Here is a 17,213-nt window from a genome sequence, read left to right on the forward strand (position 1 = left end):
ACGGCCCGCATCAAAGATCTAGGTCGATGATTTAAACGTGATCGAGACAATACTGTCGAGTGGTGAGGGATTGTGCGTTGAAGGGGGTTCGAGAACGACACTGACCTGGAGCGCAGCAAATCACATCCGAATCTGATGGCTGAAAAAAAATAATCTGGAGATGGAGTCGATCCCCATGCGCACTATCACCCTAAGGAGGAGTCACCTATCTCGTGACTACAAAGACTTTTTTGAAGGCAAAATCAAAGTGCAAATATCCAAGCCCAACACCAGATGGCGATCTATGCCCAAGTATATGATCTACAGCTCATATGCCTCGAACATGGTATTTTCAGGATTTTCTCACAGAGCAATGATCAACCTCAAACTTTTCTAGTAGGAAGAAGTTTCTGAATAAATACGTACTTGGAAGAAAGAATTCTTTCATTTTTAGCCATAAGGCCCCCTTCCCATGGGAGCAAACAATAACAGAGGAAGAGACTGATTCTCTTTTTGCTCATGAGACTAGGGTTATGTGTTCTGTGAGGAGTGTTAGATAAAAAAGTTAATTTCATTCCTTCTGGGAGTGGTGTTTATACCCTCAAATTATTTATATGTGAATATGGAGTGGAATTAGAGCAACTTGATCTTTTTGTGTAAGTTGTCCTGCTGTCAACCTACTTGAGTCATCATCAGATATAGAAATTCAATCTCAATACCCTTTGGTCATACACCCATCTTTCTTTTGGTGCTCCTCCAGAGGTAAATTCCCCCACGGAATTGGCCATAGATATAAAAGATAACAGGTTTTGAGAAGACAAAGTGGATGTTGTTGCTGCGACATCTAGTTTTATGCAGCAACAACATGCTTCCACTCTGGCAGACTGATTGCACCATATACAAAAACATGTTACCTAATATCTGAACTAACAAGAAAGGATGTTGTCTCGAGAGATGGGCCCTTACAAAATACATAGGATAGCTCGACGACCCCGAAGGAAGTGAAAACAGCCAGAATGCACAGATTAGAGGAAACATTATAATACACTTTGGTGATAGAGATGTGCGGCTCAAGGATGAAAGAGAAAAGGGCGAAATTCCTTTACGACACTCAACATAAGCAGCACAGCAGCCTGGAGCAAAACAGTGACTGCCCTCTTCTTGCCTATTATTGGTCTACATAAACTTAAAAATATTGTCACAGGTGTGCTTCTAAAAGCTAAGAAGCAATCTGAATATGCATTAACATCGATTCACAGAAGTCATATATTTATCTGAAAACACGTTTAGATTTCATTTACAAATGCTCTAGGGCTAGGTAAAACACTGCTCATCTTTACCGATGTCAAATTGTGAAACATGCCTGAAGAAAAATAACTGGAAAGACAATGGTATACTTACTGTGCTCTGCTTAACTCGCTCGTGAGGGCAGTTGAAAAGAAAAGTGCCGAACAGAGAGATTCGAGTGCTATCATACAGTACTGTCAAGTAAGTTTCAGTGAACTGAAAAGCCGCAGGGTATTGATCCAACAGTTGCCATACACAGTCCAAGAACAGTACAAACAGAGGAGACTTGAGGAAAAAAAAAGATAAACAAATTTACCACACATTAACTAGGTCATAAGTAAAAAGTTCTCAGCAATCTTTGAATAGCGGATAACACTGAATGGAAGACTGTAATAGCAGTACTACATAACAGTTTGAACTAAGATTATTCATCTACATTCATACCGTCATCAGTCTCTAGAGACAGCTACACTTTGTGGGGCTCCACCTCTGCAGACAAGTAATTCACTTGATACCTAAAAACGATGTATAGAATTTTCGTTCGTAACCTTAGCACTTTCCATAATGCACATTAGAGAGTGCACTCATGCTGGTGTTCCCACAAACACGGACAAGTATACTTAATAACAATGATTAAGAGCTCCGAGCATTACGTTTGTTATTGTTTAATTGCAACAGACTAATCTAGTACCTGTACAGCAGTGTACTAGTCAGCAGAGCTATACAATTGAAAATGAAAATATTTAATGCACAACAGTATGACAGCTAAGGAAAGAATAAACCATGTATATTCCAAGGGATTATGAAGTCCTATGCAAGGAGTACCTTAATGAGGATTACCTTATACAACAAACATAACAAAAAATCTCCACGGGTGCCTGATCCCTGCCGAGATCAGGCACCCATCATTCCAAGAACAGCGAAACAGGCAACTCAGCAAAACAGATGCAAGGTATTTACAGAGTAGGCTGCACCTCTGATTTCAGTATCACAGGCTTTACTTCCACCTAGAGGTTATAAAAGTAAACCGAAGAATATTTGAAGAGTGGAGCATTTCCATCAAACACTGTTCCTTCACTACTGGAAAGAACTAATGATTATAATGGATCTTTACTCTGGGAAATAAGTTGTGTTTTGAAACAATCTGCAGGCATCTTAAATAGCAAGCAAAGATCCAAGGACCATTCAACTAAAATTCGACCTGCAGCAAAAAGGCATAATATCCACCTCAGAGTACAGTTTAATATAAGACGTTACTGTTTTGGAAAAGGGGTTGATACAAGTTTAGCTTCAAAGGCAGGAGTACTGGAAATGGGAAAACTCACTATAATCATAGGAAAAAAATGATGCACTGAATATGTCTTCAATGTTTCTAACACGAGGACCATGCAATCCTGGAGAGATGTGTGGTGGCCATTGGAGACTGTTTCCGCCCTCCGTTTAGACCAGTGAGAATGTAGCAGTGTCACTCGACTGCCAGAGGGGCTCCAACAAAAGGAGTGTGGTGTTGGAGAAAGGAGGTGCTGTGATTTTGGCTGGTCCATAGTGTTGCTGGCTCACAAGGGGAGTAAAACTGTCTTTGCGTGTTTAGGGGTATTCGATGACAGAGGAAAACAGGCTCTGTGGCCCCCTGGCATTTTGACCATTAGTCCATGTGGTGGGGTGAATGATTATTGCACTGCTGCGACTTTGACATTCTCCTTTGCCACCTTCGCACCACTACTGTCAGACTCAGTATTTTCATTGGGACTGCAACCCATTCAGTGAGCTGAGGGCCATCTACAGGCGCATTTCCTTGAGCGATCCCTGGTGGTATGTCCCCTGCCCCACAAAGTAGTGGTCCTGACTGTTGCTGACGGCTACGTAGCAGGACTGACAATTCAAACGGCAACCCCAGATCCTGACTGGGCTGTGAAGTTCCAGATTGCTGACTGCGCCCAGATTTCATTTAAATTGGCCTTCGGAGACATTTAGCCCCATGGATCTTAGCTACCTGAGTGTGTTTGGAGGACTTACTTGCATTAAACGCTATGGTAAAGTATATAGCAGTTCTCTGAAAACGTCTGGACTCTGCCAAGTATTCTGAACACAATTCTTTAACCCTTGTCCTTCATTTCCAGACACTACATGGAGTCTCTGTGGAAAGAAAATCACTGCCCCAGTTTTGGAGGATCAGAAATACTAGTCTTATTAAAGTCTGGGGACAAGGCCAACTAGTGAGAGCCATACAGGCTCATCTCCTTCATTATCTAAAGGTCAGGATCTTTGCCTCAAAGTGTAAAGACCTTTTCAAAGCAGCTTCACTCACATTTTGACTTTCAAACAACAGTACTATATCCTTCCTGATTGATACCCTTTTTGCTTTGAACACTATTGTTCATTTTTAGAATCCTGCCTGAATCAAAGTATTGCTTAGAAGGTGCCTGCAAGTTATAGTGGGAGTGATTACACCATTAAGGTTTTATGAAACGTAATTATCAGTGCACTCAGCCTACTGCCAATACTTATGCTGCATTCGGCCAACTGCTGATACAAACGGTTATGTGCCTCAGAATAATCTGAATGTACAGGTGCATACAAGGCTGAATGTATTGCACAGCCGGATACGGTACGCACAGTATGCCCTAACCAGAAGAGCAGCAGTAGGAGTAGCCACTCAGTGATCTTTATCAGCAGCCGTGAGGGAGCTCTGTGCAAGCAGTAGGTAAATCCTGCAGGAGAGTGAGCGAGCAGCATATGAATCCCCCTCTCATGTGGGTGTTGTACTGGAACACTGCCACACAGAGTTATCAGCAGAGGCTGTGGTGGGTGGTCGGTATGAGCAGCAGAAGAATCAGTCTTGAGTAGAGCAACACGGCGATTCATCAGTGGCCTTGAGAGTGCTCGGTGCAATTGGGCTCAGTGATTTCTTCTATAGTGGATTGCCCTCAACGGTATTTGTGGCGCCCAAGCCTATATTTAGTGAAATATTTAATCAATTTCATTGGCAGCTCGTTCACTAAAAACTAACTATAGAGGAGCAGGTGTCTTATCTTCAAAACAAGTAAATCTTACTTTATTATTTGGCTACAGGTGGGTCTAGAAAGCTAGCTCCACCATCCAGCCTGGAGATTTTCCAGATACCATAAAGAGTAACTACTCCATCTCTCTCTTTAACAGAAACTGAGAGGACTATTTTGAGTGCACTGTGTACCTTCTGTATAGGTTGATGTATTTGAATAGAGACAGAGAGGACTTCTTGGTACGATGAACTATCTTATAAAGATATTAGAGGAAATGTGTATACAACATTTGGGAAGGAGTGCCTGTATATCTGGTACAGTGGTAACTGTAATCTAATCTCTATTTTCTATTGAAGGTATGGCGGCAGCTAGTATGAACCAACCATCTTGTTTCTTGAATGATGCAGAAGAAACTGAAATACCATGGGAGAGGTGGATAAGAATATTAAACTCATATGTATTTGCTATTGGGGGTGGAAATTCCCTTTTATGTATAAACAGCATATTTTGCTACATAATTTAGGGTTACAAGGAAGTAAAGTGTATGAAGATATAACAGAACGTGAGTCTAATGAAGATAGCGGTGAGGAGGACAGTGAAGATAATGTTTTTCAAGCTACTTTAAGAAAATTAGAAAGTCACCTTAAAGAAAGAATTGATGTATTAGAAAGGAATACATTTTTTTAACAGAATAAGGGAGAAAAAGTTTTAAGGGGCTTATCTACCACTTGTGATGTTGGTCCACTTACGGATGCACTAATTAGATATCAACTAGTTCTTTGCACCAATTGTCATAAAATTCAGAAAGAAATGTTAACTCAAAAATCCAGATCTCACAATGGTTAATAATATTGCAAAGGGAATTGCACAAACAACATTATGTGCCAAAGAGATGAAGTTATCTAATCAAACACATAAGGAATATGGTTTGGTTAAAGCTCTTACAAATGAAGAAAATGAATGCACAATTAATGAAACTAACAATGAAACCCAAATCCAGAAACTTTACTCTGAAATGCTATGGAGGTGGGAACCAGCATCATCTAGCTAATAACCCCAAATGTCCTGCATGTGGGGTTATATGCCGAATAATGCATCAATAGAGGTCACTTTTCCAAAGTTGGCAAAGCTCCTGATAAAAATATACATGTGATAAGCAAGGTGGAAGGAGTCCATAAAATTGATATTCCAAATTAAAACACCTTATAAGAGAAGAAAATCCAAAGATGGAGGGAAAAATATTTGCATTTGTGTGGACTTAAGGGATTTAAATGCTAACATCTGGGTGGATGGCATCCACTGCCTAGGATACATGAAATGTTGAGCATCATACATGAGGCTAACTATTTCAGAGTCCTAGAGTTATCTACAGTGTACCATCAGGTAGCTCTCCATTCTGAATCACATTTACAGCTTTTACCACACCTTTTGGAAGATGCATGTTCCTCAGAATGCCATTCGGCTTGGCCTCAGCAGCCTCTGCATTCCAGGGGATAATGTACCATACTGAAACAGATTAAGAAAACAACATGCTTAAAAGCAACGTGCTTCCAAGACGATATATTGATTTATGGGTCAAAATAAGAAGAATATAATAGCAATTTGAGAGTTGTGTTGAGTAAGCTAAGAGATGCAGAGTTCACAATAAAAAAAAAAAGGTCAATGCAAAATAGGAGTCACGTTAGTAGGATATCTTAGACACGCTAATTAGAATGGAAGTATTAATCCCAAAATAGACTTGAAAGTCAGTTTGCAAAGCTCTCATACCAATGACAAGGATGAAGTCAAATGATTCCTTGGGTTGGCAGAATACATGCCCAAGTTTATAAAGAATTTCGCAGATATGGTCCAACCCATCAGTGTCTTACTTAGAAAAGGTACACTATTTGAATGTACTGATGAACACGAATACTTTCATCAAAATAAAGAATGCCAATGCTCCATACATCGGCAATTTCAATGTAAACCAAAAGACCATATTGACTACGGCTGCGAGGCAACAAAGGGATAGGTGCCACACTATCACAAGTTGTTAAGGGCACAGAAAGAGTAGTTACATTCGCATCAAGAACACGAACTGATTCAGAAGTAAACTTTCTACAGTAGAGAAGGATGCCCTAGCTTGCATTTGGACAATTAACCACTTTACATTTTGTCTGTGGGGGTTCACCTTTACTGTTAAGAACAGATCACAAATCTTTTGTATCTGTTTTGTCCAAGAAAGTAATAAAGAAACTGACACCCAGAATTTACAAATGGGTTTTGGGCCTCCAATCTGCCTCAGATTTTTTGTCCAAGTTACCTATTAAAAACAAAACGGGACATCAAAGAACCAGAATATCCCATTCTAGCTATATCAGTCCCAGCCATTCTTAAAGAAGAATGGGCAGACAACATGGATAAAGACAACACATTGAAATTAGTTAAACAAAAAATCATGGAGGGCTGGCCCTAAAAATTTACTGAACTACAAATGGATTTGAACCATACTGGAATGTTAGGGATAATTTGTCAATAGAGGGTAACCTAATTTTAAAAGCAGGGAAAATTGAGCACCCAATGAGTTTAAGGGAATGCAATGCTAATACTGCACACTAGGGCCACTTACTAAGAAACATCACTAAAACCAAAGTGAGAGCAGATGACTGGTTCCCCAACATGGATTCAATGATAGAAGACATAATCAGGGACTGTTATGCTAGCAGCCTAAGTGATAAACCTAAGAACACTCCATTGATCCCCACTGAGGTACCCTCCAACCCATGGGACAAGTTAGTGCTAGACATTATAGGGCACATTAATTCCTCAGGATTCCAAGAAAAAGTAGATTTTTGTACTCATTAACAATTTCTCACATTGGATTTCCACAGATTACCAAATCCCTCATTAATTTCTTAGCCGATGTCTTCACCTCTGAAAGTATTTCCAGCACTTTAATTACAGATAAAGGGGTCCAGCTGATGAAATGAAGAATTTCATTGCTGATCTTTCTATCAAACATATAAAAACTTCCATATACTGTCCTAAAGCCAATAGGATGGTGGAAAGAGCCAATAGAATAATTAAAGAGGCACACTACCTGTGGTATCTTCCAAACCCATCATTCAAATAGTTGCAGATATGCTTTGATCTTATCATACCTCACCAAATAGTATCACTGAGCTAGCTCCTTTTGTAATGCTCAGAAGTAGGAAGCCTGGAACCAAACTGACAGTGAACTGGCTACGTGAAAACAAAAGTGTTTCGATGAACAAAGAGGAGTTGAATGAAAAGTCAGAAAACCTCAAAATAAATACAAAGAGTGGAATGATAAAAAATGGGGAGTGAGAAAACGTGTGAAGAAAGTTTGACAATAGGTGTTGGTTAAGAGACCGGACAGTAGTAAAAACAAATTTGACAAATATCACAAACCAGTAAGAATTAAAGAAGTGAAAAACAATGTAGCATTATTAGAAGATGGTCAACTGTGGAGTATGGATGGATTAATACAATGATCCAGGAGGTTGTTACAAGATTTGGATTCATTGCAGAAAAGAGAAGATTATAAAAATGGTCACAGAAACACCAAAAGAGACAAAAGGGTACAGCCAGCCTCCTCCCAACCATTACCCCCCCGGGTGTACTCAATTCATTTAGATTTTAATGTAATCCCTATCAGTTACAGTGCTTCTTGTCCTATCCTCCTAGGAGTTTATTCTCTTTTTAATGTAAGGATTTGAAGAGGCAGTTCTGTTCTCGTAGGAGAGTGAGAGGTGTTGTAATGTTATTAATTCTGGTATTTTCCACTGTGCTAATTTCCCTCCTTGTTCTCTTTCTTTGGTTGATTCCTGGAATCATCAGGTAGAGTTGAGTTCAAACGTTGGGAGGTTTGTCATATTTGGTGACATTAATTCTCTGTGGGCAAGGCTGAAGACATCTATTCATTGAATATCAATAAAAGCTATTCACACTGAACGTTTTGAGTCATCTTTTCAACCCCACTATCGGTTGGCATAAACATAGAACATGCATCTGCCCTTATGAGATTTGAGGAATTTGATGTGAAAGGGTATCAACATCGGACTCTAATTTGCCTGACCTATCTACTTTTCTTTTCATACTTATGGAGTAACTCGGTCATGTTTAGACACCATACATTAAAAGTCCTACAGATTGCTACACATTTAGCTCCAAGAAGCCAGACTCACAGTGGAGACCAAGGGTGCCAAGTAAGTAAAAGAGAAACAACTATTTAAAGACCTATAGTTATTAGTACACCAGCTTTCTTTCCTAAATTGAGAATGCATCAGATGGTGAATAGGGAAGAAACGCAGGTATTAAGGCCTCGTGGCTCGACAGATTGCAGTCTTGGCTCACTTACCGTGAAACAATTAAACTGTTTGTATAGGATATATTTTATTACAACTATGTGGGATGGATTACAACTTAATGTCTTTAAGATGCGAGAGAGTGATTTCCTCCACACCCTTTGTAGTTGTAGAGCTGATTAGGCCTTCTGGGGCAGGGATGGCCAGGATTCGTCCTGAGGTGTTGGGAAGCACTATGGAACATTACTCTTAAAATAGCCCTCCTATATATATTCTTGATGCAGATTATCCTTTTTAATCTGGGCCTGGTGCTCGCTCAGAGAGATACTGTTCAATATCGGAACTTGCTATAATGCACTTGACAAATAGGTTCTGGAGCTGGAGAACTGTAGACTCCTTGAAATGCTGATACAGGAGGCTTGTGGTTTTGACCCAGTAAACATGAGAAATGGTGCAGTTGATCCACCATGCAGTGCCTGCAATGTAATGACCATGAATCAAGGAAGTGACATAGGTTTCTTTCATTGTGATAAAACACTACTTAGTGACACTCACACAGTGACTACGCCTGCTATGTTAGTTTTTTTTCTTTTTATTGATATTCACAACAAATGTTTGTAGACATCAGAAGAAGCAGTCATAAGGTGATATCCAACTAAATATGCAACGTAGTAGTGCTAATAGGTACCTCATAGCCAGCTTGCTATACAAACTCATAGCCATCTTGCTATACAAATGAGTATATGCATATACTATATAATTTGGAAAGACGACGTCATACACGACCTAAGGATCTATAGCAATTATCTACAAACTTTACCTCAAATGTACCATCAAGGCAGCGAACATTGAAAACTGCGAGGCCATCTTCTTCACCTTAGCCGCTGTAGAGGACCATGCTCTAGCAGGTTTCCTGATTTACCGGCCTCCAGGACCTGCCGCTAAATTTATATCTAGTTTAGATGAAAACACTGTCCAACCAGCACTGCGCCACAACAGTCTTGATAATCCTAGGCGATCTTAATCTGCACTTTGACACTAAATTCAAACCTGGAAGCAAAAACCTTATGTAAGGAACTTAACACTATAAATTTAAGTCAAAAAGTGAATACCCCCACGCATCAACTAGGACATTTACTGGACCCAATATTTTCCAACTTCCCAGAGATTGAAGTGGACACTCAGACTATAGTCCCTTGGTCAGACTACCATTTGATGGCCTATTCTACCCATCTCACCAGACTTCCTCCTCCCTCCAGGTCAAGCCAGAGGATCACTCCTAGGAAATGGACTACGTTCAATACTGAAATCTTTACTCAATCTTCGGAGCACTAATCTCCTACTAGGAGACGACATCAATATAGCCAACTCAGATGTCGAAAAATGGATTCTAGGAGCCATAGGTGAAATGCCCCGTGGACACTCAGAGGTGGCAGAATTCTGCACCCTGGTTCAATGAAATCCTGACAATAGCCAAAACAAGGTGTAAACGCCTTGAGCGTAAGTGGAGGAAGGACTACTCCCCCACAAGTAAAACTATCTATAACAATGAGCTGAAACATTATCACACACTCCTTAGAAAAACATGCTGGGCCTTTTACACAGATAAAATTGAGCAATCCAACAATTCATCTAAATAACTTTTTTCTACACTTTAGTCCTTGTCCTCACTTGACTGCACTATGGCACCCTCACCTACTTCATTGGAGAACTGCAATAATATGGCTAACTCATTTGCATCTAAAGTAGCGAAGATCAACAACACAAGTACGTTGCGGTGTCAGTCTTGCCACCCCCTACGATACTTCTTTTCAAGGGATTGATCTCTCTGAATGTAAAACCCCTATGCTGGATGATCTTAAGAGTCTGGCCATGAGCCTCACATCTGGCTCCCCCCTGGATTTAGCCTTGCCTAAAACCCGGATGCAAGGAATGGACGCTATTCTGCCCTAGGTTTAACAAGCAGTAGTTCTCCCTTTGAAAAAAAACCTTCTGCCGACCCTGGTCTGCTAGACAACGTATGTCCAATCTCGCTTTTGCCTTTCTTCGCTAAAATTGTGGAGAAATTGTTGAACACCCAATTGGTTAATCACATTAATCTCAACAGTTTATTTCACCCCTCTCAATCTGGCTTCAGAGCCTCCCACTCCACAGAAACGGCTTTACTTCTTGCAACTGAAACCTTGCTGAAAAGTGCAGATGAAGGCCATACTTCTGCACTGGTCCTGCTGGACCAAGTGAAGCTTTCAACACTGTATCTAATAACTTACTCCTTCACAGACTAAGGCTTTGTGGGATTGAGGGCTTTGTGGGATTGGGGGCTCAGCTCTTTGCTGGTTGCCCTCCTTTCTCCTTTCCCGCCGCTTCAAGTTGCTCAACATCCGCATACATCCAAAAGTATTCGCTCACACAGGGGGTCACGCAGGGCTCGATACTGAGCCCCACTCTCTTCAACCTTTATATTGCAGGAAATGTGGAAAAATACAAAGCAACCATTGTATCTTATGCGGAGGATACAAAATTGATCGCCATCTTATCTAAGGACACGGAGACAGCTGCCAATCAGTTCTCTTCTTGTTTAGGGGAGCTCGCCTCATGGATGTCCAACAATTGCCTTAAATTGAACAGCAATAAGACTGAAGTATTGGTCTTCGGCTTGGTGGCCCCAGACCTTGGGGCCAACCCCTATCCCAAAAGAAGAAACCAAAAATATTGGGGTCTAGTTTGATCCAAAACACGCTTGTACATGCTCTGGTCACATCTCAGATTGACTACGGCAATATACTGTATATAGGAGCTGCTAAAATAGGTCTTATCAAACCTCAACGCATCCAGAATGCAGCCGCTCGATTGGTCCTGAATTTACCAGAAGATCATCCTCCTCCTGAACTGTGGACACCCTCCACTGGTTTCCAGTGTAAAAAAGGATCATCTATGAAGCAATGTGCTATTGCCACAGAGTTCTGTGGCGTAGAGGTCCAAGCTATCTCCATCCCACATGGCTGAATGTAATCTGAGGTCGACGGGAGCCTACCTGCTCAAAGTGCCCAAAGGGGCCAGGATGGGAGTGTGTTCCTTTGGCTATCTGGTAGCTAAAACGTGGAAGACCTTCACGCTGACCCCAAGAGCTGAACCCACCGAGAGAATCTTTTGTAAATCTCTAAAAATATGTTTTTTCTACCCCCAATGCGAGATTCCCCATGTGTGTTCATGTACTCTTTCTGAGGTGCTAGCTCTGCTCTCCTTCGGGGGGAGTCTGGATCCTAGCACTGGGACACACCGTTGGGTGTAACCAGGCTCTACTAATGGAATTACTATTATTATTTATAAGTTACTAAAAGAAGAAATCAAAACAGCATATCCAATCATAATTAACAGCCAAGCCCAATAACGCCACCCCTGAATGTAACTCTCCCCTCCCCCACCAACTTTCTAGCAGCTCAAAGACTACTTTGAGACACCCACTTCAAAACACAAGCTATCAATCGGTAGGGGACAACAGATTATTCAATTCACCGATGTAATCCTCCCACCGTTCCATAGGTTACATCTCCCATCTTGAATTGGTGCATCAGCCTTAGTGGAGAGCTCAGCTGAAGCCCCGCGGATCGCATCCTTCTGCTACACCAAAAGTAAATGGGCGGCTGTCACCTTCCAAGACATGGCTATATGCCGTTTTGCTAGGACAAGTGCCAGACCCTGAAAGCACATCAATTGTTTCACTTTTTTTGGTTACCACCCCTGCATTAAGGAGAAGAGTGGGGTCACATGGTAGAATGAAATACCTAATAGCGGAGAAACAGGAAGTCACCAAATGCCAGTAATTGGAGATCACTGGGCATGTCCAGACCATATGAATGAGGTCCGCCCTACCATGATAAAATCTGGGACACTGTGTGCTGGTGCAAGGATACATCTTGCATATTCTATCTGGAGAAAAATGTGTATGATGCAGATAATTTAAGTGTGTGAAGCGGGACCAAGTGTTCTGCGATATTGATTTAAGGGAGCTAAGATCTCTCTGCCAAGCAGACTCAGTCAACTCTACGGCCAGCTTGTCTGCCCACCAATCTCTGATGGCATGGGAGGAACAATGAAAAGAATCTCGATTCAGTGTGTCACATAAAACTGGGGGCACTCCAGTGACTACTCTTGTTGAGGGACCATTAGTGTCTCCAGGTGAAAGGCAATGACTTAAATTTCATTCATGAATTTGGGGTTCTGTCCCAGCTGTCAGGAGAGGATTGCCATAATGAAGAAGCTGTTTAACTTAAGAGGCCTTTTGTAACCACATACTCGGAAGAGGATGTAATGAGGATTTCAGTGCAGGTCACACCTACTGTGATAACATCTTTTCTACATTTGTCCAATTAAATCAAGCACCGTCTTGTGTAACCTTTCCCAAGGCTCAATCCTCTCGCCAATGATTGTCAAACTAGAATCAGAGTCCCCGGCTGTATTGTTAGTTAATAATAATTAAAATCCACAAATGATGACAGGTTCTCATCTAAGAAAGACATCAACAGTTTGAACAACTATCTAGCTATAACCCAAACATCGATTCAATACAATGAAGGGCTTCAACAGAGACTAAAATCTCAATTAGCAGAATATAATTTGGTGTAACACTGCAGATTACTATCTTCCTGGGAATGGCGAAGAGGCTACCTTCACTGCTCTTGGCCTGTGCAGTCCCTCTCTCAAGTAGAAAGGTAGTTTGATGGTTATAGGATGGGCTACAGTATTCAAAGTAACACTGCTGCTTTTTTCAAACCTCCGACTACAGTGCCTTTCTGGGAACCTAAATGAGAATCTTTTTGGTGTTTACTTTGGTTTCGTTTCAGAGGGTTGGTTACTACTTGAACTATAATAGCCTCTTTTGAGATCCAAGTTTCTGTAAAACCCAATATTTGAAAATTAGATTTTTAATTAGTTTGTAGTTTTATAAAGCATGTTTTCTTTTTGAGAGTTACAGATTAGGCTGTTTTGAATTTGGAAGGAAGTTGAGTAAGGTTAGCGGTGTTAGGGCTGCGCACGTTCAAACTTACTGTGTGGTAGAGATGATGCGTGTGTGGTGCCCTATGGATGGTTCCAGACTTGTGTATGGTGCTGGTATTCCAGAAATGGGATCAGAGATTGGTATTAGCCCGGGTCAGCTGGCAGAGACATAAATGATGTCTGATGCTGTCACAGGGGGAAACAATCTATAAAGGGCATTGGTACTTTTGTTGCTGTTTGCAGTAGTGGTGCTCACAATCTTGAGTCATGGTTTCTGGCTATGGTATGTTTTGTAGCTATCCCTAGAGGTAAAGGAGCACAGAGTTGGGTAGGAGCTTAGGTCTCACACCTATGTCTTGATGACTTGACATATGTTGTGAGATGGGTGGAGCTGACTTGTCGACACAGTGTGCTCATTACAGTTACTAGAATTTATGTTGGATGGCTGAGCTCAGCTCATGGTTAGAAGTACAATAGGGGTTTGAAATGGATAAATAAAGTTGTTAAAAAAAACTACAAAGTTCATAAGGCTATCACAGTTCCTGGATACACTGGTTCTTTAGAAATGAACATATTTTAGAGGGTTTGACGACCATCATTTATATGCCTCAGGTGATCTAATTCTGTAATCAAATGATTGCAGGTTTCCATTTGTCCATTTTATAAAGTTGCTTAGGGATTTTCTTCCTGGTTTGACCAACATGCCTAATCTGGGATCCGTGCATCGGGGCCTAAATCCATAAATAACCTGACCAGGCCTCTGGAGCAGTTGAGCAGGACATGTGGTTAAGTCTTGTTTAACCAATCCGAGAGGTTGAAAAATAACCTGAGTTTTTGGGTGGATATTTTTTGATGCAGTGGTATTGAGATATACATTTTCCAAGAGGACTGAGAATGCCGTTTGCAGAAGACCTCCGTACACCCAAGGGTATATTTTGTGGACTAAGAAGTGGTGCATTAAATACGGTTGTGTTTACCATTCCATTGAACTCTTAAGGTCTCTCTGCTTCCTTACTAAAACTTTCTTCTATTTCAAATTCCTCTCCTCCCCTTCACCCCCAATGCCAGCTTTGCTCCTTATAATTCCACAATCCCTTTGTTGCCATTGCCTATTTCTTGCCCCCCTCTCATCTTTTCCGCATTTTCCACCAAGCTCTCAACCTGTCACTCCATCACATCCAGTTTCTCTAACATGTGTCACTTACCAGTCCTTCTGCTTTCCCTCATCATCCAATCTGCCAGAGCGTCACACCCACTTCATCATACCCATCTGACTCAGTTAATTTCTTTTAACACTTGAAAAACTTGTCTGGCCCTTACTTTGTGTTCCCTTCAAATGTATCTCAAATTTGCTTTGATATACACTTAGGGCTTTGGGATTTTCTTCCTGGTTTGACCAACGTACTTTATCTGGGGTCCCTGCATCAGGTCCTAAATTCATAAATAACCTGACCAGGCCTCTGGGCATTGTATATTATTTAAAGTTCAAATGTTTCAAAGAACTGAATTTCAGGAAACGTTTTCCAATAAAAAAATCAAATTGATATTATTTGGGTTTGCTGCGAGTGTCTTAGGTTTTTAATTTTAATGATGTGGACAATAAAATATCTCCAAAAAAGAAAGGAAACCTCTAATCACAAAAATCAAATGACTGAATAATTTTCTTAACTTGTCAATATAATATCAGACATCAGTCAGTTTATTCCACGTGTGCTTAAGCTGAAAACTAAACAGAGCAAAGTTTGCCTAGAAGGAACATCACAATGCTCGACCGTTATACCCGACATCCTTAGGGTGATCTTCCCTTGCACCTTTTTGCCTTTTTCCTAAACGTTTTGCGGAATCTTTTTGTGGCCTTAGGACTCTTGAACACTTTACCACTGATAACCAATGCTGAAGTACATGTACTTCTGCCCTAAACATGATGTCATTGGTGTACAACTGACTGGGATATTTGGTGTACTGGTAAATCCACTGTAAAGTGGTATACCATATACCCAGGGCCTGTTCTTCAAATGCTATAAGTGGGCCTGCAGCAATGATTGTGCCACCGACAGAAGTAGCCTTTCAAACCTGCCTCAGGCCCACCACCACAGTGCCTGTGTGTGCAATTTACTGTCCGGAAGTAAAGACCCATCTCTCTCCTCCCCTTCGCCGCCAAAGGCACCAAGAAGATCATCAAGAACCAGCTCAGTAACTTCATAGGATCCAACTCGATCCTTGACACTTTTCAATCTGGATTCTGCAGCAGCCACAGTACCGAGACCGCCCTCCTAGCTACCACGGACGACATCCGAACTTTCCTCGACCAAGGACACACAGCAGCCCTCATCCTACTAGACCTCTCAGCAGCCTTCAACAACACCTACCACCGCACACTAGCCGCCAGACTCCATGACGACGGCATACAGGGAACTACCCTAGACTGGGTCTGCTCCTTCCTTGCCGGCCGAACTCAAAGAATCAGACTCCCGCCCTTCCTCTCCGAACCCAAAGAGATCAGATGCAGAGTACCCCAAGGAGCCTCCCTCAGCCCCACGCTCTTCAACATCTACATGGCCCCACTCGCAAACATCAGAAAACACAGACTCCACATTGTATCCTACACTGACGACACTCAGCTAATCCTCTCCCTCACCAAGGAACTTAACATCACCAGACACAGTTTCTTGGAAAGAATGAAGGACGTCGCATCACGGATGAGCCGGAGATGCCCGAACCTCCCCTCCCCCCTCACAACCCCCCCCCCCAATTCCTTGAGACCCTCACAGGTGAGTAGTGCGCTTTACAAATTCCTGATTGATTGACTTCCACTTGGGAGTTAAAACTACTTGCCAAGCCTTAAACTCCTCTTTCATGACATTTAAGTCACCTCCAAGGTAGGCCCCAAGTAACCCAAATAACAGGGTACCATGTAAGTAAAAGGTAGGAAATGTACATGTTTTGCATGTCCTGGTAGTAACAAACAGCCTATTTTGTTTTTCACTACTGTGAGGCCTGCCCCTGTCATAGGCCAGCATTGGGAATGCCTTAATATACTTTTAGGCTGTAAATCATGCTCGGAGAGCAGTAGCTTTTTCAGGTTTCATATATTTTGAATGGTAATGATAAATCCTCCTTCAATCAATCAATCAATCAGAGCATTTATAAAGCGCACTACTCACCAGTGAGGGTCTCAAGGTGTTGTGGGGGGGGGGGGGGTGGGGGGAGGGAGGAGGGATAGAGTGCTGCTACTGCTCGTACAGCCAGGGCTTGAGTAGCCTCCTGAAGTTAAGTAGGTCCTGGGCCTGCCGCAAGTGGATGGGGAGGGTGTTCCAGGTCTTTGCGGTGAGGTGGGAGAACGATCTGCCATCAGTGGTCGCTCTTTGGATGCGGGAGATGGTTGCGAGTGAGAAGTCAGCGGAGCGGAGATGGCGGTTCGGGGTGTAGAAGTCATCTATTGAGGTATGCCGGTCCGGTGTTGTGGAGTGCCTTGTGTGCATGGTGATCCTCTTGTTGGTGGGGAGCCAGTGCAGGTTTCTTAGGTGGGGGGGTGATGTGGCTGTGGCGAGGGATGTCGAGGATCAGGCGTGCAGAGGCGTTCTGTATGCATTGTAGTCATTTCAGGAGTTTAGCGGAGGTTCCTGCGTAGAGGGCGTTT

At 42.0% G+C, this 17,213-nt stretch overlaps 1 protein-coding gene across 1 annotated transcript in view; it reads right to left on the reverse strand.

The window, feature by feature from the left end:
- Positions 1 to 17,213, reverse strand: part of MTMR10 (myotubularin related protein 10) — a 436,359-nt gene that overhangs the window by 24,678 nt on the left and 394,468 nt on the right. Inside the window, exon 14 of the mRNA XM_085644093.1 lies at positions 1,381 to 1,551. Within this exon, the coding sequence (XP_085500219.1) occupies positions 1,381 to 1,551 (171 nt within the window). The remainder of the gene's footprint in view (positions 1 to 1,380; positions 1,552 to 17,213) is intronic.

The sequence above is a fragment of the Triturus cristatus genome, chromosome 3_1 (assembly GCF_964204655.1).
Source record: "Triturus cristatus chromosome 3_1, aTriCri1.1, whole genome shotgun sequence".
Taxonomy (NCBI): Eukaryota; Metazoa; Chordata; class Amphibia; order Caudata; family Salamandridae; genus Triturus; species Triturus cristatus.